The sequence below is a fragment of the Typopeltis vanoorti genome, chromosome 9, assembly GCF_054136105.1.
Source record: "Typopeltis vanoorti isolate ZY-2024b chromosome 9, IOZ_Tvanoo_1.0, whole genome shotgun sequence".
NCBI classification, from domain to species: Eukaryota; Metazoa; Arthropoda; class Arachnida; order Uropygi; family Thelyphonidae; genus Typopeltis; species Typopeltis vanoorti.
This window is the reverse complement of record NC_143557.1, coordinates 144,032,047-144,056,246: the sequence shown is the minus strand read 5'-3', so window position 1 is coordinate 144,056,246 and position 24,200 is coordinate 144,032,047. Positions and strand designations below refer to the sequence as shown.

The window sequence follows — 24,200 nt, the reverse complement described above, 5'->3', positions numbered from 1 at the left end:
TTGGACACTCACAAACCACAATAACTATCATACCTCCTTGAATTCACTGGGGCACTCACTACCCACTCTGACAATAAATTCCACTTATTAACCAGCTGACAAGCAAAAAATCTTCTTTTCACTTCCTTACTCACATGACCTATGTACAGTCACCAGGTTCACCTATTGTTCTCACATTACCCACACATTATCAAACTAAATGTGAATAGACTCCTCCTTTCTTCTATTCCTCTTGCCCACACATGGCACTAGTGTACTATAGGTCTTATGGCCTTCATGTGTGGACCAGATATATATATATATATGTAGAAAGTTTTTTTTTTTACCTTGGGTATACTATACGTTACAGATACCAAGCAATTTTATAAACTTGGTTTTAATCCTTTTTCCCAAGTAAGCAAACAAGCAGGTAAGTCAAGTTTGTGCCTGAAGTATTTTCAGGTCTGAGGCAACTCATGGTAAAGGTGGAGTAAGCTCTGATCAATCACTTTCCTTAGTATCTCCCATAATGCAAAGCCCATCTCCTTGCACACATGTATGATGCTATGCATTAAAGGAAGGGCCACTACCCAGACTGGCTTCAACCTTTATTGAGGTCTCATCAGTGGGAGCCAGACCATGAGATGCCAAGGTTGAAATAATGCAGAACTTATAAATTTTACCTATACAAGTTGCCACAAAGTGCTTTGACCTTATTAAATAAAAATCTCAGGATAAGGTCAAAGCACCATTTGGCAACTTGTATAGGTAAAATTTATTGACATATTTTTTGAATATGAGTCTTGCACTCGGTCAAGTTCCTAAGGAGTGGAAGGAGGGCAAGACTGTGCCAATTCATAAAGGAGGTGATCGAATTCAAGCATCAAATTATAGGCCTATCTGTATGTCAGGTGTTGTGGTTAAGTTGTTGGAGAAGCTTGTGAGAACTAGGATCCAGAGTTGGGTTGACAACAATGGTATTATCTTTGATGGACAGCATGGATTTGCTAAAGGGAGGTCATGTTTTAGTAATCTACTTACTTATTACAATAAACTGACTGTTTCCTTAGACAGAGGAGAGGGATACACAGTGATATACTTAGATTTTGCAAAGGCTTTTGATAGAGTATCTCATGATAAATTGATAGTCAAACTAGAGCAGATGGGATTGGATATTAGATTAGTGCTTTAGATTGGAGACTGGCTATCTGATAGGTATCAACAAGTTGTGTATGGGGGAGCAATATCAAGGAAAAGGAATGTCACTAGTTGATTGCCTCAGGGGTCTGTTTTAGGGCTATTACTGTTTAACTTGTATATTAATGATATAGGTGAAGATTTGGATGGAGATATTCAGTTGTTTGCAGATGATGCAAAGTTGGGACGAAGACTTGAATAAATTGAGTGATTGGGCACGGAAACGGGAATGCGAGTTCAATGTTGCAAAATGTAAGGTTTAAAATTTGGAAAACAAAGAAAGATGGGATGCAGAATTTATGCTTGGTGAGGATATATTGTTGGAGGTGGAAGAAATAAGAGATCTGGGGGTGATAGTGGATAAGGATCGGAAATTTAGGGGACACATAGCCAAAATTGTGAAGACACACAAAGGCTTCTGGGAATGATGCAGAGGACACTGATGTGTAGAAGTAGGGAAATTCTTGTTCATTTGTATAAGGTTTTGATTAGGCTACACATGGATTATTGTGCCCAGATTTGGTCACCTGGTTTTCAGAAGGATGTAGAGATGTTGGAAAGGGTCCAAAGGGTCCACTGACTAAGGTAGTTTCTGACCTCTGGAATGTCGAGTATGAGGAAAGATTGAGGAGATGCAATTTGCAGAGTCTGGTGGATAGGAGGAAGAGGGGAGATATGATAGACCCTACAAGTTGGTAAGGGGTTGTTATAGGATCAATGCTGGAGAAGTTGTACAGAAAATAGTGGGAGATCGGGGGAGAACCAGAGGTCATCCCCTTGGAAACTGTATAAAGAGGGTGTGAGTAGGGGAGTGAGAAGCAGATTTTTCTCATGCAGAGTTATAAATGATTGGAATGCCTTGCCTGAGAGTGCGGTGTCTGCAAAGAGTTTGAATGTGTTCAAACATTCAAACTCCTTGCATGTGATGAGCTGTTTGTGTCATAAAAGGACCTCCCAGATGAGTCTTTGACTCCATGAGGTCCTTGGGGTAATAATAATAATAATAATTCTACGACGTATAAATTGGCATGCCAGAACACGTGTGCAATTAACAAAAGATCTTGGACTCTCCATGTCCACTTTGAACAAGATAGTAAAAAACAGGTCAAGAATTGAACTCAATACAAAGCAATCTGGCGCTATGTCAAAAAAACAAAAATATATCCAGACATTGACATAAAATGAATTGGATAAACTTATGGTGGAGTGGTTTGTTTCTATGAGAGCATCAGTTATTCCAGTCAATGGTACTACACTGCGAGCGAAAGCCTTTGAATTTGCTGCGAGGTTGTAGATTAATGGTTTTACTGCGTGAAATGGATGGATTGATCATTTCAAGACTTGTCACAATATACTGTATAATCAAGTGCGTGGAGAAAGTAATGGTGTTGCAGGGGAAACTGTAAACCAGTGGAAACATGAACTAAAGACTATTATTCAGGACTATGAACCAAAAAATGTTTTCAATGTTGATGAAAGTGGGCTCTTTTATAACATTCTGGCAAGTAAAATATTATGTTTTAAAGGAGAGAAGTGTCATGGTGGAAAACTCAGCAAGCAGAGAGTAACTGTTTTGCTCATGATCAATGCTGATGGATCAGAAAAATTACCTCCACTGGTAATTGGTAAAGTTAAAAAGCCAAGGTGTTTTAAGAACGTGAAAAATCTGCCAACTAAGTATGATGCCAACAGCACAGCATGGATGACCAGCAGCATCTTCACATCCACCATGCATGCTCTGGAGCCAAAATGGGGACAAATCACCACAAAATACTACTGCTAGACAAATGTCCTGCACAGCCTGAAGATCTGCAGCTCAGAAACATTAGATTAGTGTTCTTTCCCCCTAATTGTACAAGGGAGCTTCAGCCATTAGATCTGGACATCATTCATGCATTTAAATGGAAATATAGAAAAATGCTTGTTGAAAAAGCTGTGTTTATGCATGATAATGGTATGGAACCAAAACAAATGACCATATCAGTCCTTGATGCCATGTATTATGTGGCCAAAGCATGGTTGCCTGTTACGCTTGAAACCATATCCAACTGTTTCCAGAAGGCAGGAGTTACGTTTGTGGAAGAGGAAGAACAACTACAGGAGGAAGAAGAAGATATGTCAGAGCCCAACAACTGGTATGTGATAGATGAGTCTTCCTCATTTCAAGACTATGTTGATGTTAACTGGTGTGATCACATCAATGGTACCAAGTGTAGAAGACATCCTTTCCAATCACCTTGGTGAAGAAGAAGAGGAAGAAGTGGTTGAAGAAGACTGTGATCAAGAACCTACTACTAGTAAAGAAGCAATGGAAGCTATCTCTGTTTTGAGGCAGTATATTGCAAGTGCATCAGGAGACGATGGGGCATTTAATGCCTTATACACTGTGGAAAGGCAAGTGGAACTTATAAGAGTGTAGAAAAGGCAAAAACAATCAACAATTATAGATTTTTTAAAAATAGATAAATGTAAGTAATTATAAATTCATTTATTTTCAGTTATTAAATTTTGTAATCTAGTATGTAGTCACATACTAGATTACACTAGCAGTAAGTCATCTTTTAGCCTTTTTTTAATGTTTTTTACATTTCCTACTATTTACACTTTTTTCCATCAGTGTGTGTATATATATATATATATACACACAGTAAATAGTAAATTTACTAAATTTACACAGTAAATTTATATATATATATGGTTATACGTATATCTCAAATATTGAGTTTGGCCACTCTGTGCAGAGGGCTTATAACAAATAATTAATAAAGCGTACTTCTCAACAAATACAAATTTTATTCTGCTGTCCAATATTTAATGACTAAGTGACTATTTCTTTCATATATCTTGTTGAATAAGTGTTCGCTACTAACAAACAAAAATTAATACACCTCTTATTAAAAACAAAAAATAAAACTGCTTTACTTACTCCTATTCCCCATCGTGGTCCTTTTGTCACCCAACAGATTTCTGTGTGGCACATTGAGCACTTCAGCCAGTCACAGCCCCATTTCTTCATTAAAATAATATAACATTGAGGACATTTCATTGCTTCTCCTTCAGCAAGCATATTCTATAAGAAGAAAGTTAAAAAAAAATATATATATATATATATATATATATTGAGTAAGTAAATGAGTGAGGGAGAGATAAATGATATGAAGTAGGGGTGATTCTGAATTTGAGGAATGTAGGAGAAAAGTATATCTTGGCTATAAAGAGAGACGGTAAGAAAAGGCAGGTGAAATTAAATTATTCTGATGGTCAATACTTGAGAGATGGTGAAAATTGCGTGGCAAGAGATGTAAAAAACAACATTAAAGATGGAAATGCCAAAGTTAAAAGCTACAAAACTGGGAGATTAGTTTATAAACTATAAGGAATGTGGGAAAATGACAACAGTCTTTGATCAAATATTTAATCATTATCTTTTCATGGTGTAGCCTATTAGTATGCATCCATTTAAAAGCTAAACAAATGAAACTACAATGGCAATCTGAAATTCAGCCAACTAAATTGTATTATAAAGATTATGATAGTACATCATAATCAAATCTTACTGTGATGGGGACATTGCCAATTGTGAGTACATATCAATGATTCAATTTTATGTAAATATATGCATTATTATATATACATAATAATAATACTCCGTGTGGTTAGCCTAGTGGTTATGTGCTTCGTAACCATATGCCTGGGAAAGGAGTGTCCTGGATTTGATTCCCATTAGCGATGTGAGGAGCTTAAGGATCTTTCTAAGACATAGTCAAGTTAGCAGGACTTGGGCATGGTTTTCTTCCCAGTTTATCTGGGGTTTTTCCTCTCACAAGCAGTCAAACCAGCCCTGTGAACACGAGCTACAGACACAGGATATACCGGGAGGCATAGGGCTAATCACTTTATCCTTGGGGCACGTACAACTTAGAAGGGTCAAATTAGCCCTGTAACAGGCCAGTAGGTCTAATATAGAAGGGAGAAGAAGAAGAAGATAATAATAATAAATATGCGTGTAGGTCATATACAGCCTATACTATACATAAGTAAGTTTAAACTGAAGGAAGTACAAGGAGATAGCTTGTACGTATTATTCATAGTTATTCATAATCTAACGAACAACATTATGAAGGAAATCAGCATTAAACATGACACCAAAACTGGAAATTTATATAAATTATTAAATAAATCCATTATAAGTCTTAATGCAGATGAATAACTGTTGTAACAAATTTGGTATGATTAGCATAAAAAACTATGAAAACAGGCAGGAACATGGAAAATATAAACTGCATTCCCAATAGAGATTCTATAGAGTAAGTAAAATATTCAAGATCTTTTAGGCACACCTTTTAGTGAAAATTGTAAATTACATTGTGAAACAGAACACAGTATAAAGCAAAGCTATTATGGTGAGCTACTTGAATATATTTATAACTTTATAAATTTATTTCCTCTCTTATTTAAGACAGCAAGATCTAAATAGATTGATGCTGTTAGGGTCTTTTAATTATTTATTTATTTATTATTATTTTTTTTTATGTTGCTCCCACTTGCAAAAGGTTATTTACAAACTTATGGTACATTTCTACTGTGGGTGGGCTAAGGATTTTTTTTTTATTATTATTAATTTTATATATTTTTTTGGTATTTTTTAAATTTATTTTTTACAAGTCCAGAAACTCTGCTCTAGAGAACAAATATGGAACTTTTCCAAGCCACTTTAAGCCTACAATAAGCAGGGTTGTGGTATCACACCAGGTGATGAAATTAATCTCCCACCTAATTCAGGTACCTAATCGACTGCAGTCCTAGCAAATATCTGACAATACTGAAGTCCTAGCAAATAACAGATTAATTTGGATGGAAAAAAGTGTTGATAAGAAGAAGCTAATAAAAACATACACTTAATCATACAGTACTATGACAGTATCCTGTACAGCCCCTTGAAGGGATGCTCTTGATATTTTTTAACACATCTCTAAGCAATCAACATCCCAGTTCACTTTTGAAAAGGTTGATGGAACTGTGTTCTCTTTTTTAAATAACGAAACCTGTGGTGCGTTCATAATTAGAAGAAACACACGTATAAACCACAGTGAAAATTATTTAATTGTAAATATTTCATCCTAAGTATCTTAGGACATCATCAGTACAGTATTTAAACAAAATTAGGAATAACATACAGTTAGGGCGCATGATTACAATAGAATCTCATGAAGACGTGCATAACGTGCTAAAGTAGTACAAAAAAAAAAAAAAAAAAAAAAAAACACGTTAATTATTTAACACAATTTTGTATGATAATTTCCCATACTTTAGGAATAGTAAGAACGTCGTTGCGGTTTAGTTTTGGTCTGTGTAGTAGGGCTTCAGAACTTTCTTTGTATAAACGTTCATGTTTAAATAAAGATCTATGTAAAAGTTTAGCCTTTTCCCAATGGATCCTATGGTTTGGATTTTCAATTCCGTGTTAAGAGAGGCCGGATTTCTGCGGTTTAAGAAGACGAATGTGGTCTTGATGTTCCGAGATGCGTTTCTGAACAGACCTACCTGTCTGTCCAAAGTAAGATAATTTGCATGAGCATGGAATCTCATAAACACCAGGTAACATCAAGGGTGAGAATTTGTCCTTAGGAAAAAGAATCTCCACAGGGTATCTCTTTTTTGGATTTACACATCCAAAGAAAAGAAGACGGTTCCATCGCCACGTCCGTCTTTCGCAAGCCTACATTCTCAGGTCGCTACATTCACAATTCTTCTGCTCATCATCCATCTCAGAAATCTGGCATTATTAAATCACTAGTTTCCAGAGCACACAAATTCTGCTCCTCTGAAGAATCTTTAAACCAGGAATTAGAAGTTATCAAAAATACAGCCATCCTAAATGGATATAATCCCAAAACAACTCAAAAAATCATCAGTCACTTCTGCATACATCAAACCAGACAGGAAGACGTGCATAGGATTCCCATACCTTACGTTAAAGGCATCTCAGAACATCTTTCTAAAATTATGAAGAAATACAATTTTGCCACTACCTACAAACCTATCAACCAAATTTACAACTTATTACCTTCTCCTAAGGGCAAATTCTCACCCTTGATGTTACCTGGTGTTTATGAGATTCCATGCTCATGCAAATTATCTTACTTTGGACAGACAGGTAGGTCTGTTCAGAAACGCATCTCAGAACATCAAGACCACATTCGTCTTCTTAAACTGCAGAAATCTGGCCTCTCTCAACACGCAATTGAAAATCCAAACCATAGAATCCATTGGGAAAAGGCTAAACTTTTACATAGATCTTTATTTAAACATGAACGTTTATACAAAGAAAGTTCTGAAGCCCTACTACACAGACCAAACCTAAACCGCAACAACGTTCTTACTATTCCTAAAGTATGGGAAATTATCATACAAAATTGTGTTAAATAATTAACGTTTTTTTTTTTTTTTTTTTTTTTTTGTACTACTTTAGTACGTTATGCACGTTTTCATGAGATTCTATTGTAATCATGCGCCCTAACTGTATGCTATTCCTAATTTTGTTTAAATACTCTACTGATGATGTCCTAAGATACTTAGGATGAAATATTTACAATTAAATAATTTTCACTGTGGTTTATACGTGTGTTTCTTCTAATTGTGATGTTCTCTGTTTACACACACACTCATACCACACACGAACAGTTAGATATATACACAAAGGCATCCCTCCTCCCAATAGTATGGGATTATTAAAACTCTATATAACAAGAGTAAATTAATTAGTTCAGATAACAATGCCCTGCTTGACTACATCAACAAAACAGTCTTGACCAACAGTTACAATTCTCACCATATCCAAAAAAATATGATCATCATCATCAAATTCCTGTCATGTACCCTCAAGGAGTGTACAGGATATGATAGTACTATATGAAATATTTACATCATTACTAACTTCCTATCTACAATTTTCCTCCAAATCAGTCTGTTACTTGTCAAGACTCCAACATTATCAGATCTTATATTTCTATCGTCAAAGGCACTTTGTACCGTATCAATCCACCTATATCTTGGTCTTCCTCTGGATTGTTTTCCTGTCAACTTGGCAGAGAACATTTGTTTTGCTAATCTTTCCTCGCCCATTCTGTTTAAGTGACCATACCACCTGAGATTAGCTCTGCTAACGCATTCCTGGATGCTGACAATGTCAAGTTCTTTCCTAATATTCTCGTTTTTAATATGATATTGCCATTGATTCCATCTGTTCACACCTCTAATCTTTCTCAGGACTCTCATATCTGCGGTCTCTAGTCCTTGGTCAAGTGTTTTACTTCTGACCCAGCTCTTAGATCCATAAGTTAAAACTGGTTTGAACACTGTCTTGTATACAGCTAATTTAGTGTTCTGACTAATTTCTCTCTTATTCCATATGAATTTATTCAATTTACTTCCTACCATACCAGCTTTGTTGATTCTGTTGTCTATTTCCATATTTAATTTACCATCTTCAGTAAAAATCGTGCCTAAGTAGCTGAAATGTTTTACTTGTTCCACAGGTTCTCCATTCACAACCTAGTTGATATTTTCAATGATTCTGCCTATTGTCTTTGTCTTTTTATTGCTGACCTTCACACCATATCTATTACAACAGTTATTCAATTTAGTCAGAGAATCTTGCAAACTTGGAGCAGATTTATTTAGAAGTATAACATCATCTGCATAAAGCAAAGAGCTGACATTAACATCTCCAATTTTTATATCATGTTTAATACCACTTTCCTTCATAATGTGATCCATATAGATAATGAATAACAGAGGAGATAATGTACATCCTTGTCTCACACCAGATTTAACATTAAACCATCTTCCTGTACTTCCTTCAATTCTAACTGCTGACTTACAACTCAAATAAAGACTAAATATTGATATAATGATATAATGCCCCATTGGCACCATATAACTGTAGCATTCCCCCCCCCCCCTTCCCCTCTCCAGAACACACACACACACTACACCAAAGCTATCATCATTCTATCCAAGGCACATCTGAAAAATTAACAAAAATTCTAAAAACAAATTACAACTTACAACTGCTTACAAACCATACAAAAAGTACAAAATTTTTTTCTAAAGGTTTACTGTAATGGATTCAGGACACGTTCCCTAGAAATACAGTTTAAAATACCCTACCATAGACAAACAGGCAGGACATCCAGGTAGCTATCATCAGGGAACACAAGGACAACATAATACGTACACACGGACACCTGCCACATGATATACTGGAAGAGGGCTACGTTACTCTGCCACAGCAAATATAAATACAAAAGATTATTCCTTGAATCACCTTCTGCCTTAAGAAACTACCCAAACCTCAACAAATTTAGTTGCATGAAACTGCCCCAAATCTGGGAAGCTCTCATCCTCTGTACTTCAGCCCAACAGTCAAAGACACCCATTTTTGCCCACTGAGGGAGCACTATTCTGGACTTTAAGCTTACTTTTAGTTGTCATGTTTCAGCATTGTTAATAAGTACAGTGCCCATGTGCATATATATTGTCCTTGTGTTCTCTGATGATGGCAATTTGACTTTAATCTTTAAGTCTAATCTTTGATTTGACTTTATACTGGAAATACTGGAAATATTAATTAAATTTATTGTAGTTAATATTGGTCTACATTGTAATTTCCCTAAAAACTATGGTCATGAATAACTATCACCACACTTACAGGGAACTTCAATAAAAGACTTCTTAATTCACAAGAAAACTACATGTAGATTTTTAACTTTAACATAATCGAATATATTTATGATTTCATTATTTAATTGCTGGTTTTTAGTTTGGATATCCTTTTCAGTGTAGTATATGTGTTCAAACTTCTAGGAGCGTATCCTTAATTTGTTGTACTAACCATATAGAAAATTGCAATTTGATTTATAATGGCTTTCAAGAACCAATTATGTCATAAAAGTGTGGGACCTACTCAACTCCAAATCTCATCCAAATGAATTAAATTATATGTTTAAAAGATATGCAGAAGTGTCTGCAAAAAGTATTCTCATTTCCTTTGAATTTAATCCAACCATCTCAAATATTTGCATTTGAGAAATTCAGCATGAATTTCTTAATGCATGCTTAAGAGGAGAAAAAAGTTGGAGTTCTTGGCTGTTTGTTACTATTTGTTAAAATTTGCTAGGCTGCATTCTGTTGAATAAGCTTGGAGGATCCATAATATGGATTCCCTAAGTTTATTCAACTTGGATCCTACACTTTCTAGAGATAAAATTTGTCTCTAAAAAAGTTACTGCCACGATTCTTGAGATATATATATTTTATATGAATCCCATCCACAAAGGCTCTTAGCTTACGGTACATTAGTATAAGTACCATGTGTGAGTTATAGATTACATAATTCAGGAAAACTGCTCTAGAGATTAAACACGGAACTTATTCAGACCACTTCAGACCTCTAATAAAATGAGTGGCAATCTTACACTGGGCAATGAAATTCATTTCACCCTTAAAGACATACACAAAACATCCATGCCCATGATAGGATGATTTGTTCATTAAATAGTGGATACATCAACTACTTATCCAACCTGGCAAGCATTATGTGTGTCCAGTTTTGTTTCCCTTTTCATTGTAAACAATATGAAATAAGTAAATAATATTTATTTAAAGCCCTATATTTCATCCATGAACAATACACTGATTTGAAACAGTGAGAGCTGCGTGATGTTATATATATATATAAAACAAAGCAAAGGTATACATGAAGAAGCATTATATTATTAGTTATTCATCAGCTATGTCATCATCATCATCAAATTCCTGACCTTTATTCTCTAGAGGTGTACAGGATATGATAGTACTACATGAAAAATTTACATAATTACTAACTTCCTATCTACAATTTTTCTCTAAATCAATCTGTTACCTGTCAAGGCACCAACATTGTCAGATCTTATATTTCTTTCTTCTAAGATACTTTTTACCATATCAATCCACCTATATCTTGGTCTTTCTCTAGGTCTTTTTCCTGCCAACCTGGCAGAGAACACTTGTTTTGCTAATCTTTCCTCTCCCATTCTGTTTAAGTGACCATACCACCCGAGATTTGCTCTGCTAACACATTCCTGGATTAACAACATCAAGTTCTTTCCTAATATCCGCCTTTTTAATATAATATTGCCATTGATGCCATCTGTTCACCCCTAATCATTCTCAGGACTCTCATATCTGCAGTTTCTAGTCTTTGGTCAAATTTTTTACTTCTAACCAGCTCTCAGATCCATAAATTAAAATTGGTTTGAAAACTGTCTTGCATACAGCTAATTTAGCCATCATCATCATCATCATGCGTTTCAAGGATTTAGGCCCAGCATGGCCTGTTCCGGCCTTAGAAGTCATCGTTGAATTGTTTAAGAGGACGTCCTGGTTTTCTTTTTCCTAATGGCTTATACTTGAAGGCTTGTTTTCATTCTTTGAACGTGTTCTACCCATTTATGTTTATATTTTTTAATTTTTTCTATTACTGGTTCTTGGTTTAATTCTTTCATAATTTCTTTGTTTCTTTTGTGATCAAATAAGGTATAATTTGCAGTTTTTCTCATAAACTTAATTTCTGCTGTTATTAATCTTTGTTTGTCTTTTTGTTTTATTGTCCAGATTTCGCTTCCATACATTAAGACTGGTAGGGCTAATGTATTGTATACTTTTAGTCTGGTTTGTTTAATTTTTGAACTAGGTTTGGTTTAAATATAGAGTTAATTACACCTGTTATTTTTAAATATTTTGCAATTTTTACGTTTATATCTTTTTCATTTTCATATGTGATCATACATCCTAGGTAGTTGAATGAATTCACCTGTTCTAAGATCTTGTTATCTATTACTATTTTAGTTCTTGCTGGATCTTGTCCTTTAAAGGCCATAGTTTTTGATTTTTCTGTTGATATTATCATACCATAATCTTTGGTTATCTCATTTAGATCTAAAATAGCTTTCTGTAAGTTATCTTCAGAATTTGAAATTATTGTTTGGTCGTCAGCAAAAAGGAGAGTGTTTAAGTTCACTGTAAGAGAAAGTTTAATTCCTTGATGTAAATTTTTATTCCATTTTATTATTATTTCAATTTAAGTAAATATTAAAAAGTGTTGTTGAGAGGGGACATCCCTGTCAGACCCCTTGGTTTATCTCTCTCGTATATGATAGCTCGTGATTTAATCTTATTTGTATTTGATTATTTTCATATATACTTGTGATAGCTTTTAGGATATTATTTGGTATTTGCTTTTCTTTTAATATGTTAAATAATACTTTTAACTTTGTCAAATGCTTTTTCAAAGTCAATAAATGCAATATGTGTTTCTAAATTGTATTCTCTTCTTTTCTCTACTATTAATTTTAGGCAAAAGGCTGGGTCTATACATGATCGTCCTTTTCTAAATCCATTCTGTACTTATAAAATAAAGTTTTCGGAATATTTCATTAGTTTGCTATTTAAAATTCTGCTATATATTTTGTAACAGGAATTTAGTATACTGATACCTCTAGTTTTTAGGGTATTCTCTATTACCTTTTTTAAAGATAAGAATCACAATTGCTTTTTTTCCATTCTATTGGGGGGATACCAGTTGAATAGATTTTATTTAAAAATAATGAGAATCTTTCTTTGAATCTTGTTCCTGCGTATTTATATAGTTCTGAACCTAGCTTATCTTCTCCAGGTGATTTTCCGTTTCTTGTTTCTTTCAGGCTGATTTCTAATTCTTCTTTAGTTATTTCCTTTTCATTTTCGTTAATTGTTAGCTAATTGTCTTTTTTAAAATATTTGTCTGTCCACAATTCTGTGTAGTAATTTAGAAATTCTTCTAATTTCAATTCAGTGTTTAATTTTATGTTTTCTTTGGTATCTGCATTTAAGTGTTTCAAAATCTTATATACATTGGGTTTTATTTTATATAAATCATGTTCTAAATTAGAAACAAATTTGTTCCATGATTCCCTATGTCTTTTTCTGACTTCTCTTTTAGCTATGGCTCTTATTTTTTTATATTCTATTTCATCTTCTAATCTTTTACTGCTTAACCATTTGTGATAGGCTTCTTTTTTCTTTTTGATTATTTCTTTCATTGTATGATCCCAGATTTTCAGTTTTTTCCTTTTATTGAATTTTTTGGTCTTTCCTAAGCTTTCATTTGCTGCTGCATTTAGTATTGTTTTCATATTAAGCCATTCTATTTCTATTTCTTCATTTTGTTTTATTTTATCAAGATATTGGTTAATTCTTTGTTCATATAGCCACTGACCATTTGTGTCATTCAGTAGTCTAGTTTTATAAATAAATGTTTCAAATTTTCTTTCTGTTCTTGTTACTTGTGTTGGATTCTGAATGAAGAGAAATTTAAATTATCAATACTCTCCTCAGAATCCAACATTATCCACCATGGCAAAGGCTACATTTGTAAATATTATTTAATGTAAATCACTTGTTTATAATTTAATATTCATATAACTACCTTTAATTTTATCTAATATTTAATTATTTAATCAAGAACGTATGTATTAATAGTAGAAAAACTCTGTGATAAAATATTAATAAGTTATTTTATTTATTGTTATGTCAATATTATAGGAATTTGTATCTGATAAATTAACTGCGCATTAATTGAAATATAAATATTCTTTATTTATTCCTGTTTGTGAAAGTTTAACGTTATGCAATAGCTCAATTTTATTATATTTTGTTTTGTTGTCATGGAAACGTATGTAAGTGAGCGAGCACGTTTTGGAACACAACATGAGAAGAAGAGTTATTGAAAAGAGTTTTAGATCATGAGAACAATTTAGGCGGGAAAAACAGATATATAAGCGATGAACGCGGGACTTATGAATTAATTAGGAGATTAGAGCATTAGAGATTTATTAGAGAGAGAAGGATTGGCATTAGGTTGGAATTGGGCATTCGGCAATCACAGTGCGATAATAGCGAGTCGGCAAGTCACTCAAGCAACTAAATAAAGTCTACAAGTTGAGAAGCAGTTAGCTAATAAGTTTCTGAATAACAAATAAAGCAACGGAAGATAGCTGAGTGACTACTGAATGACGCGATATTTTAGTTGAGATTTATTTTCAGGGCCGACCTTTCAAGGACACACTGAAACGTGAAGCATAGTAAGAAGTAACTAGAGAATAAATAGAGGCAACAGGGTTGTGTTTAATGATAGCGGTGTTTAGAATTATAGTGCCTAAAGAATTATTTGAATGCCGGAGGATTGAACATTTGTACATATAAAACCCCAAGTTAAAGAATTATTGTGTATTGCCCTAATTCAAGAGTAATCAGTAGTGCTTCATACAAGAACATCTGATTATATGTATTGTGCCCGTAAATTAATTCAGTTAATGCTAGAAGATTTATTTTAATGAGTGCTGTTTATTGTTAAAAGTGTTTACAGTTATAAAAAGTGTTTGTGTGTATGTGTATGTTGATGAAGGAAGAAGATTAACGGTAAGATTATTCCAACTTTAATATTTATGTTCAGAGAAGTGTGTGAGTTTCATCTTAGAATTCCCTGATGTTAACAGTAACTATCACGAAGATTAACTGAAGTAAAATTAAAAGTGTTTGCTTGTAAAGCGGTGTTACTGCGATTTTATTGTATTTTGGAACTTAAGGAACTGTGAGAAGACTGTATCAGAGATGACAAATTTACCATTGTCAGAGTTTGTATGACAGTATTATAGGAAAGGCTGAAGTGTTGTTTCTAATAACTTAATTAGTGATTTAATCATGAGTGTATAATTTGTGATTATAAAATTAAATATTTGTTTTTGTTAATCTAAAGTTGTGTTTTGCCTGAATCTCTTACTGCACCATTCATAAAATATTCGAACCAATGCGGGTAAATTAAGTAAGTCAAATATACTCGGCCAGTATATATTTTAAGGAGTAATAGTTGAGGGTTGATTTATCTTCAATTCTTGAACTAATCCAGATATAGAGTGGCGCAGTCTATAAATATAAATTTTTTCTATATTTGTTTTAGAAATCAACTAGCAACTATTTTTTAGGTTAAGAACATTGTAATAATTACATGTCGGATCCAAGGTATAGATTAAGAACAAGTAGGATCCAACACTTGTAGCCATTTAGGTGGTAATCTTAATTTTATTTTAAGGAAGTGATCACTGCTTATTTCATATCCTCTGTGAACTCTAACATCTAGTGAAAATTTTGATGTCTTTTCATTTAATATAAAATAATCTAATATTGATTTCCATCCTCTTGCTGCCCAAGTATATTTATGTATGTCTTTATGTTTATAGAAGGAATTCATTATTTTTAGGTTATTATAAACTACAAAGTCAATCAATTTTCTACTATTCCTGTTTAGAGTATGTTCTCCATGTATTCCTATATTATTATTAATTTTTGTGTTTCCAATTCTTGCATTTAAGTCTCCTGCTAAAATTACGTAATCATTTTTATTTATTTTATTATATTTGTTTTGTAGCTGATATTAAAAATCAATATTATCCTGTTCTCTTCCTTCTTCTAGGGCATATAAACCAATTATTGTTAAATAGCCTCAATCTATTTTTTATTCTAGCTTCTATTATTCTTTCATTCCATAATTTATAATGTTTTAACTGTTTTGAAAGGGAGTTATGAATCCAAATCATGACTCCTGCTTGTGCTCTTTGGTCTCTGTCAACTCCACTGTATATCACATTAAATTTTTCAGTTCTCATAGTTCCTTTTAATTTCTTTTTTGTTTCAGTGATTACTGCTATTTTAAAATTACTTTCATTTAATAACTGGTCTAATTCTATTTCTTTATATGCTATTCCTCTTACATTCCAGTTTGCTATGTGTATTATTTTTTTTCGTTTCCATTTTTGTTTTACCTTTTCCATTCCAGGGTCGTTTTCCATAGATTTAATCTGATTATCTTTTTCTGTCAGCTTACAAGTAGAATTATGTTCTCCATGTCAGGGGACTAGCCTGACGATGGAATAGTTCAGTGGTAGGGCTGCTACCTTAAGGCTTCTGAACTAGCCTTCTTCCAAATTTAAACCCATAGGAGGAATAGCGTATATTGAAGGGGGAAAGAGTAGATTGCAGAAGAATTATAGTAAGGTTTATAGAGAGTGTATAGTTTTAAGGCCAGAAATGAAAATACCCCCATGGCCCTCGAGTACTCTAATAGCATAAAGGTCATAAAATAAGAAGAGTTGGCTGATAAGGCCTTATAGAAAAGATTAAAGTAGGTGAATCTTCCTCAAAGTAGATTCAGCTAGGGGTCCATGGTAGTGCCACTTCCCTTACAATCAAGATGATTGCTCCTTATGGCCCTGTTGGTCCACGAGTCCTTATTCAGTATATTTGGATCACCCCACCATGCATGCACGCACGCAGATCCCCACACATGCAGATCCCCTATCTGCCACCCAGGGGATGCAGATAGGGGATCTGCATCCCCTGACTTATTTGCCAGGAACTTTTGGTATGCTTTCTTCTTTTCCTTCACTGCCTCTTTAACTTCCTGTGTTCACCATGGGGTTCTGATTTTTTTTATCCTTGCAGATAACTGCACCATGCTTCTCTGGCTGAATCAATCAATGTTTTCTTCAGAGCTTGCCACTGAATCTCCAAGGTTTGATTTCTGTTCTCAAACTCTTTCATTTTTATTTGAATAATGTTTGCATATTTTAGTCTATAGTTCACATCTGAGAGCTGCTCACCTTTTATTCACTTTAAAACTTTCTTACATGTTCTTCTTTTCAATATGAAATTCAATTCATCAGCTATATTAAAAAAAAAAAAACTTTAACGATGTGCGATTAGAATAAGATTCTTCCATATCTTATATGGTGAGAGGCAGCTGTTACAATTTAAGTTCAGATGGTAAAGTAAGGCCACAGTGCTTTCTTTAAACACACATTGATATTTGTAGCAACACAGATGAGGGAAGTATGTTTCAGACTATAGAATATTGTGTTGTGGTCGTATCTATTCTGTGCCATGCCAAGCCGAATTTTTCAGATTTCCTGTTGCTGATGTAAGACTGGTGTTCTTGTCATCTCTGTATAGTTTGTCTGAAATAAGAATGATAACAGTCATAAAGAACTTGTTTTATGTATAACATCAAGCAGCTCTCATTGTTTCAAATCAATCCATTGTTTGCATTCTACCTTGTAATTAACATTGTCACTGATGATGGCCTATAATATTCAGGCTGAAATATATGACTTTAAATAATTATTTACTTGATGACAGGCAATATCAAGGCAATAACATTGTCACTGATGATGGCCTATAATATTCAGGCTGAAATATATGCTTTAAATAATTATTTACTTATTTCTTTGTGTTTGCACGTGAACTGAATAAACCTCATGGCACAAGTATATCTTAAAGAATAAGTGGATTCAAAATTAGAATGGATTTTGGAAGATTATTACATAACTTAGACCTTTAGATAACAATTTAATAACACTGTTTGGTGGATTCTAGAAGATGACAGGCAATATCAAGTACAGTAGAATGTGGTCAAATATCTTGTGCTTATGGTCCCACAGAAGGTTCCACCAAGGAAGAAATGAAGGGATTTTTGGAGGCATCAGAGAAGGCAGTTGGCTCAATGAAAAAGGAAAAGTTAATCCTTGTTATAGATATAAACAGCAGAGTAGGAGATTACCAGACACATAGAAATGTTCAGGGAAAAACTTGGAGAAAAGAGCAAATCTAATAATAATGGTAAATGCCTGTTGGAGCTGTTCAGAACATGGATTAGTTATTACTAACACCATGTTCCAACATAAAAATGTGCACAAATTTACATGGAGAGAAGACACAAGAAATAAGAAAAGTTTCATTGACTATGTTACCATAACATAGTCAATGAAAGGTAAGATAGTGCCATTGCATAAGGAAGGGTGGTAACAGACTGGAAGTGTCTAATTACAGTGACAATGGTAAGTTTATACCACGAGTCAAGAAGAGAACACAATTTGGAGTAAAGTGGATGACAAACAATATTAAACAGGAATTGCATGCGAAAAAGAGGCTATGGAAGAGATATAAGGAGACAGGTGAGGAGAAGATGCATGAAGAATATAAGACACAGGCCAGAAGAGTGACTAGTGTGATAAGGAAAGCGAAACTGGAGTATGAGAGGAGATTGGCCCTAAGATCCAAAGAAAATCCTAGGGAATTTTTTAGCTATGTGGCCAGTAGGAGGAGAAATGACTGTGGAAGAATGATATTGTGAGATAAAAATGGGAGTAGAGTGACTGATGCAGAGGACATAGTGGAATTGTTCAATGAACACTTTATTGGAGTATTTCATCCTAGAGGAGTCAGTTTTCATGCTAGAGGTATAGGGCTGGTTCGAGGTTTAGATGTACAGGAGGAGAGTGTGTTTCAGATACTGAGTACTCTGGATGTCAGTAAAGCTTTGGGACTGGATGGTATTTCACCACGAGTTTTGAGAGAATGTGCTAGGGAACTAGCACATTCTCTCAAAACTCTATTATTTTATAATAAAGTCTCTCATTCTCTGGCTGCAGGAAAGGTGCCCAGGGAATGGAAGGAAGGTAAGATAGTGCCATTGCATAAGGGTGGTAACAGACTGGAAGTGTCTAATTATAGGCCAGTCTGTGTGTCATCAGTAGTTGTTAAGATCTTGGAGAAAGTAGTGAGGAACCGTATACAGCATTGGGCAGATGAGGGTAATGTTATCTGTGAGAGTCAACATGGATTTGTGAAAGGGCACTCTTGTTTTAGCAATATGCTAGCCTTTTATAATAAAGTTACAAGAACATTAGATGAGGGAAAGGCATATACTGCAATTTTCTTAGACTTAGCAAAGGCATTTGACAGGGTGCCACACGATAAGCTGATATTTAAGTTGCATCACATGGGTCTGGATGTCAGATTGGTCAACTGGATTCAGGATTGGCTGTCTGATAGGTATCAGAGAGTTGTGTGTGGTGGAGCAGTTTCAAGGAGGCAGAAGGTTACAAGTGGGGTCCCACAGGGCTTAGTACTAGGACCTATATTGTTTAACCTTTATATCAATGACATTGCCAGTGGACTGCAAGGGGGATATTCAGTTGTTTGCAGATGATGCGAAGCTGGGAAGGATTATTAGTAATAGTGCAGATGTGGTAGCCCTGCAAGAGGATTGGAATAAGCTAGATAGATGGGCAAATGAATGGGGGTGTCAGTTTAATGCAGCAAAATGTAAGGGCTTGAGGTTTGGGAAACATTGATGGGACGGTGCATACTCTATGGGAGGAGTTATAGTGGAGTAAGTAGGGGAGATGAGATCTGGAGTTGATGATTGATAGAAACCTGAAATTTAGGGGACATATTGCAAAGGTGGTGAAGGTAACACAGGGGATTGCTGCAATAATGAGAAGGAAACTGACCTGCAGAGATAAAAGGGTTATCATTCTGTTGTATTAGTCTCTGATCAGACTACACTTAGACTATTGTTCTCAGATTTGGCCCCCAGGATTTGAATGGGATAAATTGACAGTGGAAAGGGTACAAAGGTGGATAACAAAGATGGTTTCGGGACTGTACCGTTTTAGTTATGAGGATCGGCTGAGGGAATGTGGACTGCAGAGTTTGGTGGATAGAAGAAGGAGAGGTGATATGATTGAGACTTTTAAACTGCTGAGAGGTAGTTACAGGGTTGACACTGGGGAGTTCTTTTGCTTGGTTGAACACTGGGAAGGAGTGATTACAAGAGGCCATCCCTGGAAGTTACGAAAGGAAACTGTGAGCAAGAGGGTGAGAAGTGGTTTCTTTGCATGGAGGGTGGTTGAACCGTGGAATGCATTGCCTGATGGAGTGGTGAGAGCGAGAACGGTTAATGAGTTTAAAGAGTGGTATGATAGACTTTGTGTTTCTTAAGGGGGACCTCCCCTCGATGAATCTTGGCAGACTTTATGTTCTTAGGAAGGACCTCCCACGATGAGTCTTTTGACTCCATGGAGACCTGAATAATAATAATAATAATAATGTTATAGTTGATAGCGATGTTTTATCACTGGTTCAGAGCACAAGAGTATGCAGAGGATTTGAAATAGGAAATTATCACTATATAGTTTTGAGCAGGATAAAATTGAATTTCATATTGAAAAGATGAGAGTGCAAGAAGTTTTAAAATGAATTGAGGTTGAGCAGCTTTCAGAGGTGAACTGTAGACCGAAATACACCAATCATCATTGAAGAAAAAATGAAAGAGTTTGAAAACAAGAACCAAACTTTGGAGATTCATTGGCAAATCCTGAAGAAAACATTGATCAATTCAGACAAAGAGGCACATGGTGAGGTTATCTGTAAGGATAGAAAAATCAGAACTCTATGGTGAACAGGAAGTAAAAGAGGCAGTGAAGGAAAAGAAGAAAGCATATTAAATGTTTCTAGCAAGTAAGTCAGCTTGTGCTCTTAGAGAATACAGAGCAAAAATATAAGAAAGCGAAGCACTGGGTAAAGAAAGCTAAACAAGTCATGGGAAGACTTTGATAATAACATAGAAAATAAATATCAGGAAGGTTGCAAAATATTCTGAAAGCTATTGAAAAAGCATAGAAATGGAGGAAAGGTACTGTAAAAGGAATCAAAGATGATAAAGGTGACAAGAAAAACTGTAGATAAGGATATCCTAGATGTATGGAGTAATTACTTTGAAGGACTGCTAAATGAAACAGGCAGTGTCAGCCTGATTGCATTCCCAACAAGAATGCAATTAGGAATACATATCCATACTTGAAGTAGAAAACACGTAATGTGGAAAGGCTGTTGGAGTAGATGAAATTTGGCCAGAAATGCACAAATATGGAGGTATAAAAGTTTTACGATGGCTGCATTGCATTATTCAGAGGATTGAATTTCAGATGACTGAAGCAGAACTCTGATAGTACCCATCTTTAAAAAGGGAAATAAAACTGAATGCAAAAATTACAGAGGTTCCTATTGAGTGTTCCCGATAAGATTTATGCAAGTAAACCTGAGAAACAGCTGAGAAAAATTGTGGAAGGAAAGCTTGGTGAAGAATAAGCTGGATTCAGGCAAAATAGAGGTTATCAGGATCAGATCTTGGAAATAAAACAAGGATTTGTATTTAAGTTTTGTTGATCTGGAAGAGGCATATGACAAGGTGCCAAGAGGAAAGCTCTACAAAATGCTACAGTTATATTGCTACAGATTACAAAAGGCCCAAGTTCAATTCTTGTCATGACCGGAGGAATCTTTATATAGACTTTTTTAATTGAAAAAGTAAGTTAGCCAATCTCATACGGAGGTAGCAGGGTTTTTTCTCCTGGAAACTCAGGTTTTTCATCCTGCATACAGACGAATCGCCCCTTCAGAACACATGCAATTTACAGACAAAAAATACTAGCTGTGGTGGTGATTGTGGGCAGTAGATGGCATTGATGTAGGTGACTGGTAGTAGTGGAGATGGAGAGTTGTACAGTGAGTGTCCTCCCGCGATGAGTCTTCAGACTCCTTGAGGTGTCACGAATATAATAATAATAATATAATAATAATAATAATAATAATAATAATATTATTATTATTATTATTATAATACAGTAAAAGGTAAAGATGGTTTGAATAAAATCAGGTGTGCAACAAGGGTGCACATTATCTATATGCATCACATTATAAAGGAAGTTGAGAATTTATTTTTCACTTGGTTAGAATATAATAAATTTAATTTAATCCAAGTGTGAGCAAACAAAGTTTGCACCTGAAAGTATCTTCAGGACTGGGGTAAGGTGGTACAACACCAGGCAACTCCTTGCAAAGGTGGAGCAAGATACCATCACTCCTATCTCAGTATCTCCCATAATGCAAAACACATCTGCTTGCTGATATATCTAATGTTATGCATTAAGGGAAGGGCCACTACCCAGACTAGTTTTGACTTTTATTGAGGTCTCTTCTGTGGGAGCCAGGCCCAAGTGGCTGGTATCTCCAGCCGTAGTAGTGCAACACCAGGGCAACTCATGTAAAGGTGGGTAAAGCATATCTCACCAAGAGATGTATACTGCAATATATTATGGGTAGGGTCACTACCCAGACCGGTTTCAACCTTTTTTTGAAGTCTCCTCAGTAAGTAGCTAGACCCTAAATACCAAGATTTTAGTAATACAGAGCCTTATCTTGGTATTTAGGGTCTAGCTACTCACTGAGGAGATCTCAAAAAAAGGTTGAAACCGGTCTGGGTAGTGACCCCACCCATAATGTATTGCAGTATACATCTCTTAGTGAGATGTGCTTTACATTATGGAAAATACTAAGAATAGTGATCAGAGCTTTACCCACCTTTACAATGAGTTGTCCTGGTGTTGCACCACCTTTAGACTTGGACTATGTTTCAGGCACAAACTTAACTGTTTGCTTACTTGGGATTAGGAGTAAATAACCAAGTTTATAAAATTACTTGGTAACCCTAATATACATTATTCCCAAGGTAAAAAAATTTATTTACATATACAAGGTATATATATATATATATATATATATATACACCTTGGCATTTTTATGTCTGGCTCCCACTGATGAGACCTCAATAAAGGGCAAAACCGGTCTGGGTAGTGGCCCTTGGCTTTAATGCATAGCATTATACATCTCCGCAAGGGGATGTGCTTTGCATTAGGGGAAAATACTAAGGAAAGTGATCGGAGCTTACTTCACCTTTATCACGAGTTGCCTCAGACTTGCACTACGTGCAGGCTTACTTGTTTGTTTGCTTACTTGGGAAAAAGGATTAAAACCTAGCTTATATTTCTCCCAGTAATTTTTCCCATGTTCTTTGCATTAGAGGAAAATACTAAGGAAAGTGATCGGAGCTTACTCCACCTTTACCTCGAGTGCCTCAGACTTGCACTACGTACAGGTGCAACTTGACTTACTTGTCTGTTTGCTTACTTGGGAAAAAGGATTAAACCTAGCTTATGAAATTGCTTGGTATCTTTACCATAGTATACACCCAAGGTAAAAAACTTTCTACATCTTACTCTCATCCTGAGATTTTTATTTAATAAGATCAAAGCACCTTGTGGCAACTTGTTTAGGTAAAATTTATAAGCTCTGCATTACTTCAATCTCGGCATTTTTAGGTCTGGCTCCCACTGATGAGACCTCAATAAAGGTCGAAACCGGTCTGGGTAGTTGCCCTTGCTTTTAATAGATAGCATCATACATCTCCGTAAGGGGATGTGCTTTGCATTAGGGGAAAATATTAAGGAAATTGATCGGAGCTTACTCAAACTTTACCTCGAGTTGCCTCAGACTTGCACTACATGTAGGTGCAAACTTGACTTACTTGTCTGTTTGCACCTACACCTACATGTAGGTGCAAACAGACAAGTAAGTAAGTTTGCACCAAGTAAGTCAAGTAAGCATTTTAATCAAGTAAGACAAGTAAGTCAAGTAAGCACCAAACTTGACTTACTTGTCTCGGGAAAAAGGATTAAAACCTAGCTTATGAAATTGCTTGGTATCTTTAACATAGTATATACCCAAGGTAAATAACTTTCTATACATATATATATATATATATATATATATATATTTTTTTTTTTATGTTGAGCTAAAACACACGAGAGGTTGGTTAATTGGTTAATTAACCTATAGTATGTTAATACCATACATGGCTATAGACAGATGATTATCTAAAACAACATGTGATCAAGGAAAAACCTGGAGTTTGAAAGTGCTGGATCTGATGATAGTATAAGAGGATCTGTCCATAAATCAAGATAACAACTTCACTGCCAAATGGTGAAAGTAATCATGCACTGATCTGGAAAGTGGCTAAGTATGTGGAATTTTCAGTTAAGAAGCACATGTGGAATTCCATAGCCAGTGATTATGACATTAGGAAGCAGCTTGAAGAAACTGTCAAGGGGGTGTTTCAGGAGCATAAATCAGATGAGAGTTAAATAAATGAGAAGGAACATCAAAACAGAGCTGCAAAAGTAGAGAAAATGTCATTGAAAGAATAT

At 34.9% G+C, this 24,200-nt stretch overlaps 1 protein-coding gene across 3 annotated transcripts in view; it reads right to left on the bottom strand.

The window, feature by feature from the left end:
* The window catches only part of LOC150103650 (uncharacterized), a 374,591-nt gene that overhangs the window by 36,965 nt on the left and 313,426 nt on the right, over window positions 1-24,200 (bottom strand). For all 3 annotated transcript variants that reach the window (XM_090398370.1, XM_090398369.1, XM_090398371.1), the window contains exon 14: window positions 4,103-4,246. In XM_090398370.1, the coding sequence (XP_090254496.1) occupies window positions 4,103-4,246 (144 nt within the window). The remainder of the gene's footprint in view (window positions 1-4,102; window positions 4,247-24,200) is intronic.